The 16137-nt window shown below is 41.1% G+C and overlaps 3 protein-coding genes across 8 annotated transcripts in view; 1 reads left to right on the top strand and 2 right to left on the bottom strand.

Moving 5' to 3' along the window:
- LOC128760488 (zinc finger protein 385A-like) overlaps window positions 1–1771 on the top strand; it is a 33407-nt gene extending 31636 nt beyond the window's left edge. For all 4 annotated transcript variants that reach the window (XM_053867925.1, XM_053867924.1, XM_053867928.1 and 1 more), the window contains 2 exons: window positions 2–88; window positions 262–1771. In XM_053867925.1, coding sequence (XP_053723900.1) covers window positions 2–88; window positions 262–489 — 315 coding nt within the window. In that variant the 3' untranslated portion in view covers window positions 490–1771. The remainder of the gene's footprint in view (window position 1; window positions 89–261) is intronic.
- A 756-nt stretch (window positions 1772–2527) lies between these two features.
- Window positions 2528–12662, bottom strand: stat2 (signal transducer and activator of transcription 2). Of its 3 annotated transcripts, XM_053867942.1 has the most exons (24): window positions 12513–12661; window positions 11528–11659; window positions 11301–11445; window positions 11119–11214; window positions 10888–10980; window positions 10609–10687; window positions 10432–10511; window positions 10207–10358; window positions 9970–10128; window positions 9805–9894; window positions 9487–9546; window positions 9379–9399; window positions 8206–8299; window positions 7579–7626; window positions 7420–7503; window positions 7252–7350; window positions 7049–7184; window positions 6733–6785; window positions 5824–5909; window positions 5616–5752; window positions 5325–5513; window positions 4794–4848; window positions 4285–4376; window positions 2528–3126 (listed from the first exon to the last, which is right to left on the bottom strand). In XM_053867942.1, the coding sequence occupies exons 2-24, from the start codon at window positions 11656–11658 to the stop codon at window positions 2906–2908; spliced, it is 2400 nt and encodes a 799-aa protein (XP_053723917.1). In that variant the 5' UTR covers window position 11659; window positions 12513–12661; the 3' UTR covers window positions 2528–2905. The 3 variants fall into 3 exon arrangements, with proteins under 3 accessions (XP_053723917.1, XP_053723919.1, XP_053723918.1); XM_053867943.1 differs by lacking the exon at window positions 4285–4376 and having other exon boundaries at window positions 2949–3126; window positions 12513–12662; XM_053867944.1 differs by lacking the exons at window positions 11301–11445; window positions 11528–11659; window positions 12513–12661 and having other exon boundaries at window positions 2529–3126; window positions 11108–11178.
- A 307-nt stretch (window positions 12663–12969) lies between these two features.
- Window positions 12970–16132, bottom strand: apof (apolipoprotein F). The gene is made up of 2 exons (XM_053867945.1): window positions 15938–16132; window positions 12970–14753 (listed from the first exon to the last, which is right to left on the bottom strand). The coding sequence occupies exon 2, from the start codon at window positions 14732–14734 to the stop codon at window positions 13520–13522; it is 1215 nt and encodes a 404-aa protein (XP_053723920.1). The 5' UTR covers window positions 14735–14753; window positions 15938–16132; the 3' UTR covers window positions 12970–13519.
- Window positions 16133–16137: the final 5 nt, after the last annotated feature.

The following is a 16137-nucleotide window of genomic DNA, read 5'->3' as shown; positions in this document are numbered from 1 at the left end:
GCACATATCCAGTCGAAGACATCGAGATGGAGTTGCAGGAAAACCGAACCCTCTTCTTAGTCGGCATAAGAAGCGCACAGAATTTATGGTGAATGCTTTTATATGTTGTTAATATGGTCATTTAAAAAATGTATTTTAGAACACTTAAGAAGCAAATTAGTGGATACATAAAACATATAGACCAACACCACTCTCCCAGCAAAGTGTTGCAGAGTGACATGTATTTTTCAGACGATTACTTAGACTGTCTTGTTTTTTCAGGAACTTCCAAAAAGTCTAGGGGGAGGACTTTTACCAAATCCTCTGGCTGTTGCAGCAGCCATGGCAGCAGCAGCATCGTCTAATCAGCTGGCCCTGAGACCGCCTGGCGCAACAGCACACCCTCACCCTCATCATCATCTCCTACAGGGAGCACCCTTGAGCCTGCTCAGGCCTGCGCCCGGGCCCATCCGCACCACCCATGGGCCGATCCTCTTCACTCCATACTGATGCTGGCAAAGGGATCTGCAATCCAGGGGAAGCACACTGTGAACCGTGGACAAGAAATACATGCTGTTTCAACCAGAAACAACTCTTGAAACTCACAAAGCTGCTGGGTGAAAATAATCGTCATTTTAAAGATCGTGTTTCCAAAGCACTAATAGAAAGCTAGCTATTTCCATCAAACACATGGTACTGTGATTCTGAGTGAAAACTCAACCCCTCCTCTGGTTTTTGATGTTAGCCTCTGCATTTAGAGCATCACTCCTAGATTTTTTTTTCTCCCAATCACGCTCAGCAAAATATAATAGTTTTCTACGATAGCGGGTATCATCATGTCAGTCACAGTGCAGTGGACGCCTCAATAATAAGTCATATATGTGGCCACAAAAGCATTAGGGAACCACAAGTATTCTTTTCAGTTATAGTTCAGAAGTAACTTGGAAACTGTGGTGTATGTCTAGGAGTCACCATGTTTGGATGGAAAGCCATCGGACATAAAAGACTACAGAGAAGATGTATCCAGTGCTATGTAGCTTTAAAAGTTATCCTCAGATTCACCAACAAAAAAAAAGACAAGACTGAAGTGGTTAACTTATAGTTGGATGAACACTAGTAAAGCACAGGACTAGTGAGACATCTGCATGTAAATAAAAGAAAAAAAAAAAAGCTTTGAAAAATGGACGTCATTTGCACCACACTGCACAAAACAGAACTGACAGAAAGGGAGCGGATCAGCACTGTGAGCACAACAGGCTATTGAGTAATAAAAGCTATTAAGTAGCAGGTATTTTTGCATTATGTGCACATTTATTTACCACATGTAGCCTCACCCGAGAGAGTGGAGGCAGTGAGAGGAAAGACACCAGCATTATGTTACTACGATGGCGCAAATGGACCACCACATACCTTGAAGAATAGACGTATGCTAAATAAATCCTTTCTGAAAAGTATCGTAGATGACAGTGGGACATATTTCATGTTTGTACGCTCTGCTGCTTTGTGAACCCAAACAAAATTCGCTATGATGATGAGTGTGAAACAGAAGAAAGACTTAGAAAACTGTAGCAATACTTGCAGCACTCCTGCTAATTCTTCATATTACCTGCAATAAAAAAAATGTCTATAAATAAAACTGTATTTATTGTTCTTTAGAGATATGTATAGAAGTACTGTAAATGTAGTTCCAAAATGAAAAATAAATGTATATGTTGGGGCTTCCCATATGTTGGAAAAAAAATCATTAAATTAAATCAGATTGTAATAAGTGTTGACCGGCTGCAGTGTGTGCCATTTCTGTAATATTTGGGTTTGGGTTACTTACCGTTGATGCCCAGGTACTCTGATATGTACCATCTGCATTATGACACTCTTCTTTCTCGATAAAAAAAAAACAAAAACAAAATAGACATTTATCGTCCTGTGGCTCCGAAGTCCACCTTTTTTTTAATCTTTTTTTTTTACAACACATTTTTGCAAAATATGTGGACATAGCTCTACATTGTAACCTCAACTGAATACAATAAATAGACTGCAATTATAACTTTTTGGAGAAACAAAAATTAAGCGCGCGGTCAGTTGCCTGCGACCTGCCAATGAAACCCGAGTTCATGTCACATGACTAATCACGGTCAAATGGAGCCTTTTAAATCACATTCTCCACTTGCCAGTTTTGAAAACGCGTTTAGGGTAATGTTCTTTAGCTTAACACAATGAAACCAATATGAGCAAAAATATTACAAATGATGTCACGCTGTGTTTGTGCAGCATGTCAATGTCATATGACTGAGGTTTCATGAAACAACGCCCAAATTTACCAAGGTCTCTAGATGGTATTGTCTGCTGCATATTTTGAACAAACTCAAAGCCCGTTCTTTAAAGCGCCACATATTGAGCCTTGAAAATGACGTCAATGTGTCATGAAGCCACATCACATCATCTATGTTTGCTGTTGTTTTTTTACTGAATAATTACAGCACACCAAACAAATTGTTTAATGCAAGTTACACTGTTGACAAAATGCAACATAAACATCAAAAATAAAAACAAATGCCTTTTTATTTGTTGATAAACAACTGTCATCCATCACTCATGGGAACTGACAGTAAACTGAGCAATACAAAGGCTGCAATGAAATGTTTTTTATTACACTGATAACATATTTTTATTATTATTACACACATTTTTATGACACAGAGTGGCCACTTTCACCTTTCTTGCCAAGGAAAAAAATCCCACGTCATCAGTTTGATGTCATGTCCCAGACATTTGAAATTCATTTTAAATATCTAAACCCAAACAAAAAGCCGATGCAAATGTAAGCATCAAATATTGACCCCGCCACAGGCTGATTACAGCTTTAGCTTTTTACAACCATGACCAAGATTAAAGAAAATAGTGTCCCTGAATGAATCTGATAGTTTAGCTACAATGAACAACTCACACCATCAAGCATGTTTTGACACAGTTCTTCGATACTGATTTGAGGTATTGTCAATGGCTCCTCATTGAAGGTATCAACATCTGCAAAGTCGGGTAGAATGGAAGGATAAATCACGGCATCATCATCTGTGGTCCAACCGGTGGCGAGCATGGGGTCAGGATTGTATGTCACGCCGGAGAAATCAGGAGTACCTTGACCTTGTCCTGAAGAGCAGAGAAATGGAAACCACTCAAGCACAAACAGGGACAGGAAATTGAAACCAAGATGCCAACTCTTCACTGCTTAACTGGCAGTTCAGCGAAGTGTTGAGAAAATGTCCCCAGTCAGATTCAAGGAGGCTTGAATAGTTTACACTGCAGGTTTAGTTCAAGAAGTTTTAGTCCCAAGATGAGGTGAGACAAATCCATTTTCAGTCCCATAGTTGAGAAATTTCATCACATCAGCAGCAAGCAGTGAAGGAAAGGAACCATCAAGAATGTAAAACCCAATCAAACAAAATACTACACTAAATGCACTGTTACTTTTCTATTCTGTAGTTAGAAGTAGGGGGTCAACATGTCTACTATTCTTCCCTCACACGGCCAGAGATGCTTCTTAAAACTCCCATTTGTCAATTCATTGTTTAAGGACTCCTAAGGACAACTAGTGTTGATATTAACAATGACTGGTTGTTGTGTAGACTTGGAGATGGAGCACTGATACTTCATAGGATACACTACAGAAGTCAAGAAATACATTTATTCTAAAATTTTATTAGAAGCCAGTCAATAAACATGCAGCAAGATCATAACTAGCAAGTGGTCTATAACCTTCAGCTACTATAATACACTGTAGTAACACTAAAAAAACATATCATCACCAACATTAAGAATATGAATAATAATAATAGTAATACTTGTTTGCAGCACAGAGAATAAAGAGCAATTCAGACAGCATCTATGTAATGATAAGACAGTTTATACATTATAAAGATTCAAAATAACATTTCCAAAATGACATATTATGGCTTGTTGCTCCAGAATTGATCTCAGCGGTCTCATTTCAGAGTGCTCTCTTTGTTTGTTTTCACTTCATGGATACTATAACCACATAAAATTGACTATCATGCACAAACGTTCATCCTCTGATCCTCAGTCATCTGTGTGCACAGTCAGTCATCAGCATCAAAAAACATGCAGGACCCATGGAAGGGTGAGGTGGAAGGGTCTCATTAGTTTTGGGACAATGAAGCGGGATTATTTCATTCACAGCACCCACGTTTGCACAACCATCACCAGGAAGCATGCGTTGGCGATCCACTGATTTTAAGACCAAACAAAGATGATTAGAGATGATCTCTTTTGGAGACAGCAGTGACTCACCAGCTGCCTCCTCAAATGGGCCATTGAATGGCGATAGGCCTTCACCCTCTATCATGTCAGAGGACATGGGTGACATGGCCTCCGATGAGTTCCTACACGACCAATAACAGACAGTCATGACGCAAATTGTCTTCCATTTTTTTCAGTCATGTAGTGATGTGCAGACGAGGACTCGTGACACAGTACTGCAGGGTTGATGGAATAGTGTCCAAATTTTCAAAGGCCACTAGATGGCGCTGTTGGTTTAGAAATGAACAGATGTGAGGTTTCATTGAATTCGTTGTTCAAGTCCAAACATGTTACAGCAGACAGCGTCATCTGGTGGCCACTGAAGATCAGGACAGTTTCATGAAGCCTCCTCAACCCTTCAATACTGCATCATGAAACCTCATCTACCTATCACTACAGTAATTCAAGGAGAACCTAACATTATGGTCAAACCCGGAGGTTTAGTAACTATCGGGGAAGACCGGAGACCAAACCTGAGGAACAAAAGACGATATACTTACTCCTTTGAAACAAACATCAGCTTGGTTTTGATGTATTTGATGTAAGGGCTGTCATCTGGAAGACATAGAGATGAAATGTGAGGTCATGCCAGCATTGCCCTGTGGTTCCCTGGAAGCTGCTTCGAGTGCAGCTACTATATTTCTGTTACCATAAAACAAGCATAGGTCCACCACTACAATCACATGGTCGTCATTCAGCCTCAGTTTACCTCCATTTAGAGTCAACCAAATACTTATATATATTCAAGCTCTCTTGGCAAGTGACCTGAGCATCTCCATCTCTGCCACACCAACCCCAGTTCTACCCTGCCTGCACTCTCTTCTCACGTCCATCAATCTGTGTCCATCACTCTGAGTGAATGATCCCAAACATCTATAACCTCACAGTGATAGGAAGCAACAGGGCTTTGTTTGTCAACACAAGTTAAATGGAGTCCAGATTTTTTAGAACTATATTTGCACAAATTAATACTTGACAGTAAACTATTGCGATAAAGTTCAGATGTGTGGAAGAGCTTCCACAGCTCTTACCTCCAGTCTTTTCTGAGTAGAACTTTCCAAACACATCGTCTTTCGGAATATCTGGGTATAAATAAAGAAGCGGATTTTCCGGAACATTGTCAACCTCTTGAAACTGGAAGTTCCTGAGGATCTCCTGGAATGGGATCTGTTTCAGATCATTTTTGGTGAACGGCTGGACTGTCTTCACCTCAGGGAGCCCTGGAACACATCAGTTGATTCTGTGTTTACACATCTGCAGCATCAAAGTGGACACAAAGACAGTGTTACACATGCTGCACCAGAAAGATGTCAATATTGTACCATTAAAATTCCGATCCAGCCAGGAGAAGGTGACTCCTCCGATGACACTTTCACTGAAGCGAAGCAGGAAGGTGCCTTTCACTTTGTCCTTGAGCAGCACTCGCTCTGATTCTTTGCTCACGAAACCCATGATGAGTCTGTAGCGCATGTACAATTTGAACAACACTAGGAATGAACAACAACATCTGCTTTTGTTTTACACAAATACCCGTCACTCCAAAGGTGTTCAAGGAACTCTTTCACCATCACCAAGATGCCATCAAACCACACAAAAAAAGTTTCTGGGATGTTTTCCTGCAGCACAGAGAGAAGTAGATCTGGTTTAGTAATGAAAATAACATGTTCGGTTCAATAGCTGAGCGGGCAGATATGACAATATTTATTATTTAGATCCAACAATATAAATGACAATGCTTTGGTTTTAGCTTTTAGCCACTCAGTGGAAGAAACACATTACGTCTGCCTGGATCAGTTCTGTGGTTGAGATTATGAAGGTGGAAATATGCAGATAGAAAAATCAAAGACTGTATCTTCCAGACTATAAGCCGCTACTCTTTTCTCACGGTCTGAACCTTGCAGCTTATACAACAACGCGACTAATATATGGATTTCTACAGGCTAAAGAGCCTCATGCTGCCAATATTGAGCCTTGTCACATCAAATCATAGGTGTTTCATTGACCTTAAATAGCTGTTTTCTCCTGTGTGTTCGCAGCTCTGCCCACAGGGCCGATCTCCTGGAGGACTCAAGATGAGAAGCAGCAGCTGAGACTGGCTGTGGTGTCGGAACTTCAGACACGAGGGCGGAAACAGCGAATTTTGAGCACTTTAATGTCAATCAAAGATGTTCATGGACAAGTTCAAGTTCAGAACATTGCCAACTTGGTTTCACGAGTCATTAGTTTAGATGTGATCCTCAGCAGGAGCACCATTCACCTTTCTACGGCGCAGACAGAACCACTGCACCCGCGGCTTATAGACGGCTGCGGCTTATGTATGAAGATTTATTTTTCCTTCTTAAATTTAGTGCGTGTAACTAATATTCCTTCTATAATCTGGAATTTATGGTAAATAAAGAGAAAAATGTTGTGCTTGTGGGGTCGATGTGATGGTTATACCTTGCAGAATTTGGACCAACTAACACTGCAGTTGTTAGGGTTGGACTGTTTTCCTGGAAGAGAAATGATGAAAATAGTGAACACAACTGACACACTGAACACTGGGAAGGAATTCATTAAAAACCCAGCTCGAGATGGGAATAGGAAATGAAAACAAACAATGAAACATTAACATATTATTTGCTTTTAGATGTACTACAGATTCATACAGTACAGGGGAGAAGGCTGATGAGCGTGAGGAGGCGGAAGAAGATGATGAGTGATCATTTACGCCAACTAATAATCTAATCTAATCCATAACAAGTGCAGCACATACCAAATATTTTTATCGCTATCATTTCAAGTTGAGTTTCATCAAGGCCACGTTTGGTTGCAGAGAGGAACTGCCAGCTCAGCATCTCGGCAAACTGTTGCCATGGTGCAGGAGGACAGTTTGCAAAAAAGAGGATGTCCTGGAGAAACAACCAGTGAATGAACATCCCATCAGGCACTGCAAAGGCGTGACGGTCCTCTGCTTACTTTGGTGTCCTGGCTCAGCATGTTGAACCAGAGGATGGAGGCCCATGCATTCTGCTGCTGGCTGGCATTGGAGATGATGACCACTGGGAGGGAGGTCGCCTGGAAAGTTGACATGACAGAGCATGTTTGTAGCTTGAAACACCTCAATTTGAGGAAAAAAGATGGTACCTCCAAATCGACAGAAAAGTCTTTGTACTGGAACACAGTGTTGAAGTAGAGGATGTGCAGCTCCTCTGTGACGCTGAGAGAAATCTTCAAACACAATAATAGTACTGTCATTGTGAAGAATATAATCCATTTTCTAATGAAATAAACAACTCCACTCACTTCACCCGTTCCTTTGCCACCGCCACTGGACTTCTGCTCCTTCAGGTTCTGTGTGAGTGGATCAGATCAAACATCAGTCTTATTATCCAGAAAACCAGCTGCTACCTTACATTGCACATATGCACTGATGAAGAAAGGTCACACAGGAAGCCCAGAAAGAAACTAACTTGATAACAAAGCGGTTGTCTGTACTTCAAGTTGCAGTATTCACTGGACATTAACATAGAATGTGTTAGCTGTTTTTGTCATTTCACTTGACTTCGCAGTAAATTTCTGTTGGACCGATGACGCACAAGTTTGAGACTGAAGGCTCAAAAACCACAGTGGGGCGTGAAAGTCATGCAGGGTCTAGATATGACCGTCACTTTTGTTTACAGTGAAAATATGGTAGAAAAGGAATCTAATGTGACATTTCAAAATGATTCATGAGTTCAGTTCAGTTTTGACTGAATGACACAAAGCTTCTTATATCAGAATTCCTTTGACCTTTTTCACCGAGATGATTCATTTATATTCACACTCTTGCTGCAAATGGTCGGAAAATCTAAACCGCCTACAGACACATAGAAAAAAATTAAAACTACATTTTTTTTCCGATTGTTCAAATCTCAAAACAGAAACACTCACTAGATGTCTGAAGTCGGCCACCATGCCTCCGCACTGCATCTCTGCTATGCTCAGGGTTTTGGTTCTGGTCCCAAGAACATTAAAATGACGATATCTGCAAGCAATTTGAACAAAAATATTCACTTTGTTTTCAAATATTGGAATTTTTTATTTCAACAAATGCCTGAATTTAGGGCTGGGAGATTACACCATCAAGAATAATGATCTTTATCGATCAGGATTATCAGTCGTCAACCTATTTCACCTAAAAAAAAACATTTAAAAAAAAACTATCAAGATGCCCGCTACCTGGATGCATCTCTCCTCCCTGACCACCAGAGGTTACCATGTTCTGAATTGGACTGATGATGGCTAAGACTAGAAAATGAGCCAACTTGACCAAATTTATTCAACTATTCTATCAGACGTTCACCGAGGACTATGGAGTATTTCTGTTGCACTAGTCAGCAAGCGTATGTGATCCGACACGGCATGAGATCAATTCCGGCAAGTCTGGGAAATTCCCTGACTCCGCACTTGATGCATGATTTCCTATTTGTTAAGTCGGGGAATCCTCATCACCCCAAGTACGCAATCCAAGATGGTTTCCCCTAACGTAAGCAGGACGTTAATGTTTTTAAATCAATGAAATTGGCTGAAAGAAGCAAACATATTTCAGCAAATCTGTATTTGCTCTTCACTCAGTGGGTTTTCTTGATGCAACCGGAGCATATTTATCAAGACGTCTACCTTCTATCTGGCCCAGCATGCGTGACTTTCGTGGACGTCACTGACTTGTTTTCCAACGTCAACAGCTAGTTGACTGTGATGTAATTCCCAGATCCGACTTCCCGCTTCCAAGGTAACATATTTTACATTATTATTACATTTCCTTTACTTAAGTTGCTCTGTTGTCAAAGAGTGTGCTGTGATACTTTTTCTTGAGTGGAGACTGTTCATACGTTCATTCTGTCGTAACAAATTGTATTTTAGTTGCCCTGTTGCTTGTTTGAGTGGGATAATTGTTGAAATAACACTAGTTTCCATAGTTTTCACTGCAGATGCATCAAAAGCTGAAGTTTCAAGAACAAAAAAAACATGAATAATGGCAGTCGACATGGCCAGCCCTTCTGCAATTCTTAATGCATACCTGCAGTAAAGTACAAGGGCATTTTTACATTTTTAAAAACTTACCCTTTTGTTTTCGGGGCCCCCCTGTGAATGAAACAGACCACACTTCATACTTCAGCATCAGGCACAGCAGGGTCTTGTGTTGATGAGTAGGTGAACACGGAGTCTCACCTGTCCATGGAGGCTTCCACTTTCATGATCTGATTAAGCTCGGGAATCTTCACAAGCAGTCTGTCGGAAAAAGGTATCAGTGATCATGAAACTACAATACTTGAACGTACACTGAAGACTAGAAGGACCGTCAGCACATCTAGAAACACGCAACCTCAAGTCTTCAGTGCCTCACCACCATAAAGATAACTTGAAGTCAGTTTTAAGGCTTTATGGTGGTTGGACTGAACACAATATGGTCCTACCCACAGCTGCAGCTGACTAGATACAAAAGTATCTGATGCTTTAAAGATACAAAAGTACAGTTAAGTTCCTGACCTGGCCTTCACAGAAAACTGAACGTTGGTGCGGAGGACCAGAGGCCCTTTCCCCTGAGGCATGGACGGCTGTGTCTCTACCACGAAGGAGCTTCGAAAGAGGTAATAAAAGAACATCAGGACCGAGATTGCAGTCTGTAAACAAATCCTGGCCTTGTCCTCTGACCTTTTGATGACTGCTCGAAGAAGTTTCTCTGTTTTCCTTAGCAGACCAGGTTTCCTGGCTACGATAGGGTCATTAGTGTAGGTGACCTTCCCCTTCAGCTCATCCAGCTTACCCAGGAACCCACGGACCTGGAACAGACAAACTGCCAAAGAAGTGAACCTGTAGAAATAAAAAGGACATAGACTCCTTTAGAGGGTGGATTTTTGACGACATGATGGATGATTGATGATACTGTACCACTTCTCCATTTGATCCAGACAAACATTCTCTGGGGCTCCGATGCAAGCTTTCTGCTGCCTACGCTGCCAGTCCACCAGCTCAGTGGTCACCAACATCTTGATCAGGTCCTCAGCCTTATCCAAGAGCTTACTCAGGTCTGCCAATGTTCTCTGAGAGAGAAACTGAAGAGCATGAGAACAGTAGATAACATACAGAGAGATTTATCCTGAATTCAAAGCCCACCTTTCTGCACTCATTCAGCTTGTTGATGAGTGATTTAAGGATATCTTGTTGGCGGGTTTTCTCCTTCTCATCTAGACCCACTGTCGTATCAGTCCCAGAAGACATAAGGGATAGAAATATAAGTTATTTCTTTTTTTTTCTTTCTTTTTAAATCAAGTAATCTCAGGAAGCGTTCACCTTCCATCAAGTGTGTTTGATATTTGAAATCAAATTCATCTTGCTGGTCCTCCAGGCAATTCATTGTGTGGTCCATACACTACATCACAAAAAAGAAGGCTTGAGAATGACACTCATTTTAAAAATACGATTTGATCAAAGTAATAGCAACATTTTGTCGTATTATTTTGTGAACCAGTGAAAATGGATCAGGAGCTACATTTACATGCAAAGTATTCTGCCATTGGATGGATCATTGTCATCTCAAAAATCCTTTAAAATAAGACTGATCTACCCAACCTGAACATCATTTTTAAGAGCCGACAGTTTACGTTCCAGGTCCTGCTGGGAGCTCGTCCCAACACCATCATGGCACACAAGCATCATCTGGATCTGTATATCAAAGAGAAAGGGTTAGAACACCGTCATAACCATCTGTTTCAGAAGCAATTGCATAACATAAATGACATAAAATAAAAATGCAGTTTTCAAAATTTGTATTTGAGTGAAAACTGCTGACGTTTCAACAACCTGATCCGGCAGCTCAGCAGACCTCAAAATATCCTTTTCTTGCTCCAGGAACCAAAATATTGTGCCTGCCAAGGTACAAGGGTCCTCTTGATAGACCTAGAAAGAAAATAAATGTATTTTCTCTCGATGAATTTATGACAAAATGGATTGGATTTACTATGTGGAGTGAGACAACAACATGCCTGAAGACTTTGTTTATGGCGCCTAATGTTGTGCTGCATGACAAATGACTTGTCTTGCACAAAGCGACTGTGCTGAATGTCCAGGTTCTCAAGCAGGCCTTGGAACAGCACGCTGGCAAGGTTCAAATCCCGAGCCGCCCGTTGCCTGAGTGCCACAAAAATGAAATTGATGGTAGTTCCAAAAGCAAATCTACCGGTGGTGTCTGCATTTGCAAATGCTTCCTTACCAATCCTGCATCTCAATCCAGGCAGCGAGGTAGTGACGCACATCCATGGGTAAATGATCTCTGTCATAGAGGCCATGGAGCCTCTGAGTGTGCATCGCAGGCAGCTGCTGCATCTTTTCCCACTGAGCCATACTGAAAGGGCATACAGTAACATTTCTACATTTCTGTATGTATCTTCTGAACAAGATTTTTTTTTACATGACGCTTGTTTAAGTGGAAAATTAAAACCACAAGCCAGCATTCAACTCAATACATACATGAACATTGGGAAATGGAAACAGAGATATGTCTATTTAGTTCTTTAGTAAGATGAGCTTTTTGTAGACATTTTTTTTTTGACACGCAGATTTGCAGGAGGGTTGTTGATCAGATCTTGCTGACAACACACATTTTTTTTTGGACTTAAATGCAATATTTTTGTAAAGAGGTAAGAGAGCTGATATTCAAGATATAGGATATGAAACTGAAATAAAAACAGATTTTCCACAGAACAAAAAAAGAGCAATCATAATAAAGTCTTATCAAAATTGTTTTGACTGAGAGGAAAAAAACAGGTAATCTGTGACCCAGTTAAGGTCAGTTCAGAGTAGTCATCCACATTCTGGCATCAGAAATAATGACTTAAAAAATAATATAGTCAACACTAGGGAGACTATGTTACGATTGAGATTGTCACTACTGCAAATCATTTGCACATTATACTACTCACAGTGTCACCCAGAATGGGTAGATGCTATTATTATACATGTATTGTTGTTTCTGTGCACAATATATATCTCTTCACATATAAGTCGCCCCCTTAGTCGTTACTGTATATCCACTGTTTACTCACATGAGCGCAAAAGCGCAGAATATAATAAAATGACGAGTGTTGAAAAATGTCTCCAAACCTTTTTGCTTATGTTGTATACACTCCCTACATGCTAGTTGTTTGTAGTCACAACAACTTTCCACACAGAATAAAAACAGCGACAAAGCCTCTTACCTGTAAAGACAAGCAATGACAGTCAGTCCAGCTCTGGGCAAATAACTGCGCACATCTTGTCTTGAGCAAAGAAAACCCTCCGGCAGCTATGCAAATACGTGACCACGGTATTTCCTCTGTTTTGCCCAGTGCGACTTCAGTTTTATTTTACCGTCTACTCGTACCGTCACAAGTGCAATTGTCGAATTACCAGGGCGCCATTGCGGGTCTTTTACATTGTTTTCTAATGGACGCCAAAGAGCCAAAATGGCAACCATGTATTGCACTTTCATGCCTACGTATTATAAACAACGATTGGTTCTGGAGGTCCACATACGGAAAATGTGGTTGGTGCAGATGTACGCCAATCATTCACACGGTGGGTGAATCGAAACTTAACCGTGAGTTCGTATTTCCCAGGAAATTAAAGTGAAAGTATAAACAGCTTTTTGTATTTTTCCTTCATCGATGATTCTTTATAAAACGAGACAATGAACAACTGTTTGGTAAACACTGTTTTATTGTGTGAAATCAACACTTGCCCGTGCACAATAGTAAAATGCGATTGGGTCTGTAGCGGGAGTAATCCGACACAATTTGTAAGTGTCATTTAAAAACTTAAAATATCGTCGAAATGTACAGTTCGGATGTGAAGAAATCGACAACAAAAACCGAAGATTGAGCAAACAGGCATAGCAACTAATGTACGTGATAAAAAAAAAAAACAACAAAAAAAACAGAAAAAGGTTTCCTGAGATCTGTAAAATTTAACGTCCGTTCCCAAGTGTGAACGTTCACACATCATGTGAGTAAAACAGTTTTCATAATGTTTAGAAATGTTCTGGCTTTTGTGTTGTACGTAGTAACGTAAGTAATTACTACACCTATTCATTGTCATTGAGTATATTCCTTCAAGTCTACGTAGTATTTACTATTGCAGACAACTGCGTCAGCATCTGATGTTTATCACTAGTAATTCTGATTTTTTAAATGTACTGAACACATAACGGAGTGGGCTTAGCAAGAGACTATGGCACGGTAAAGACGCCACCCTCTGGAGAAAACTGGTTCACCAGCACGTCATCATGATGCTTCATGGTGTTGATCAGGTACTTAACCCCGGCTTTCACCCCAGTTTTCACCCCAGCTCCCAGCGCATACCCAGCCAACCCAGCAGTTCCACCCGTGGCCACCACAAGAGCGTCGGTTCCCAGGTCAACAGCACTGAGAATGGCTCTCTCCTTGGCTGTTTCTGTGCAGTTGACCGACGCGTAGTACACCGCCGTGCCCAGGTTGTACAGAGTGCTGACTCCAGGGATCCACTCCATCACCCGGTAGACCCGCTCCTCTTTCCTGTTGATGCAGATACTGCGCTTGAGTCGTAGACCAGGTGTAGTAGGGGCATCCTGGTCTGCACTGCACTGATGGATCCAGCATTCAGAGGAAGCAGAGAGCTGAATGTGACTTCCTTTATTCAATACAGCGTGGTATCGTCCAGGTGAGCTGCCGCTGGTCACCCCAGCACACAGGACTCCCAGTTTTCCACAGGAATCCAGAGCATGGTACAGATCTCCCAGGCTTCCCTCCATGGCTGTGCCTGACAATGTAGACCCATTCACTTGGACCCAACGCTCACAGTGTTCCTCCATCTTCTGGGCGCCGGGTCTCACCTCCGCCAGCAACTGAATGTTAACCATCACAGCCTCTATGTTGGGCTCATCCTCTGTAGGTGTTGTCGTTGGTCGACGCTTCATTCTCTTTTGGATCAGATCTTCTAAGTCCAACAGCAGCTCCTCAGTGTCATTCACTCCCAGCACGTCATACAGGTTCAGCATCAGGGTGTGTGCTTCATCTGTGCAGCCCCCCATCACTAGTGCGGGCACTACAGACAGACCCAGGAGCTCCCGGGGAAACACTGAGGATAAAGCGTCATCCATCCTGCTCGCGGCCAGCAGCTCCTCACATCTTCCACCAAAATGCTGCCCCTCCTCCACCTGGCTCTGAAGTTTCCCCCTCAGAACCGATACAAAACGTTCGGCCGACTGAACTCGGCTGTGTTCTTTGTCAGGATGTCGCTCCGCAGAGTTAAGGTAGAGTTGTTTAAAAACCTCAGGACGTGGTCCTGACACCTTCTTTTCGACTTCATGGATGTTGCTGCCTGGGGCCTGAGGCGGTGCCCTGGAGAACACCTGATCACAGAGCAGCAGCTGGATCGCAAGCAGACACTTTAGTTTGGAGAACATGTTGATTCTTCTTGATCGACTGGAACGAGCAACATGAGAAAAGCGAGTCAATTCTACATACATCATACAGCCTGAACTTCTTTCTGTTTTTGGACTGTGGGAGGAATCCAGAGTGCAGAGAAACTCGCACATTGGCAGGTTGAAGGTACAAACTCCACACATAGCTGTCTTGCTGAATGTAAGCTGAAGGTAAAAAATTGCATATTATTTAAAGATTATCAATTAAATGATAAAGAAGGGATTGGAAATGGAGACAATAACTGGAAACAAAGTCGATATATTTCGAAATACGTCAAGCTTGACATAAATATAGTCATCTATTAGCCTATAAGGACATAAATGCACACAGAAATAAGAATATATATAAGGAAATGCATATATCCGATTTATTTTTATTTTTTTATTCGCATTTCCAACAACTCAGTTCCCGCCTCCTGGTATTCCATAGTATGAAAAATTAAATGCAATGAGAATGTAGGGAAATAGTACGAATTGTAAACTGTGTAGATTGAAATATAGATTAAGAGAAGGTTTCTAAATTTAAATAAAATGCAGATTTAAGTAAATTGTGGGTATTAATAGAAACTATTTGAGATTTCCGCAAAGCTAATCATTTGCAACTGACAACATTAATGTTATATCACTGTTTTTCATGTATCATATTTCAAATGCAATGACCTGAAACGCGCAGTAGATGGCAGTAGCGCCATTGAGTTCCTATAAGACGCACACAACGAAACGTGAAGAAGAAAATGAACCAGAAAACCTTCAAAACAAACACACATTTGGTCACATACATGTTAATTTATAGGCGATGCTATTGTATGTTGTGTTTAATACAGTTAAAATGTACGGTTCTTTGCCTGTTGTTGTTGGTCATGTGACCGGATGTATTGCCCAGTCCATTGAAAATAAGTTACACGTTTGTGAATCCAAAAAAAACCCACAGAACACCATCAGAATCATGTGGAAGTGAGCCAGTTTCCAAACAACCTTAAAAGTTGCATTCTGTTGTAAAAACAATGGAACCTTGATACAAGTACTCTTGATGAGCAAAGGTAACAAAAGAAATAATTAATTACACAATGAAGCATTTAATTAGAAAGTACTGAAAACAAAATTCATTTAATATAACGACAAAAAATATTTATCTAAAACTAATCCAAAGTAAGAATAGATCTAAATATTGTAAGAAGGTCTTACCTGAAGTACTCCACCAAAAGAGTTTCAGCATGAACAAGGCTTGTTCCCCTTCAGTTTTCAGAACAGTCTTCACTGCTGATGTTCAGCTCCTCTACACATCTCACTCGTCTCTCAGCTCCGTTGCTCCACGGTGGATTCAGGACTTGAATATTGATTCTCCGAAGGGGAAAGTCCGGGTGTCCCACAGCCTGGTTGTTTGT

Source organism: Synchiropus splendidus, chromosome 6 (assembly GCF_027744825.2).
Source record: "Synchiropus splendidus isolate RoL2022-P1 chromosome 6, RoL_Sspl_1.0, whole genome shotgun sequence".
NCBI lineage: Eukaryota > Metazoa > Chordata > Actinopteri > Syngnathiformes > Callionymidae > Synchiropus > Synchiropus splendidus.
Note: the sequence above shows the minus strand (reverse complement) of the source record. Positions and strands in the feature narration are given on the sequence as shown.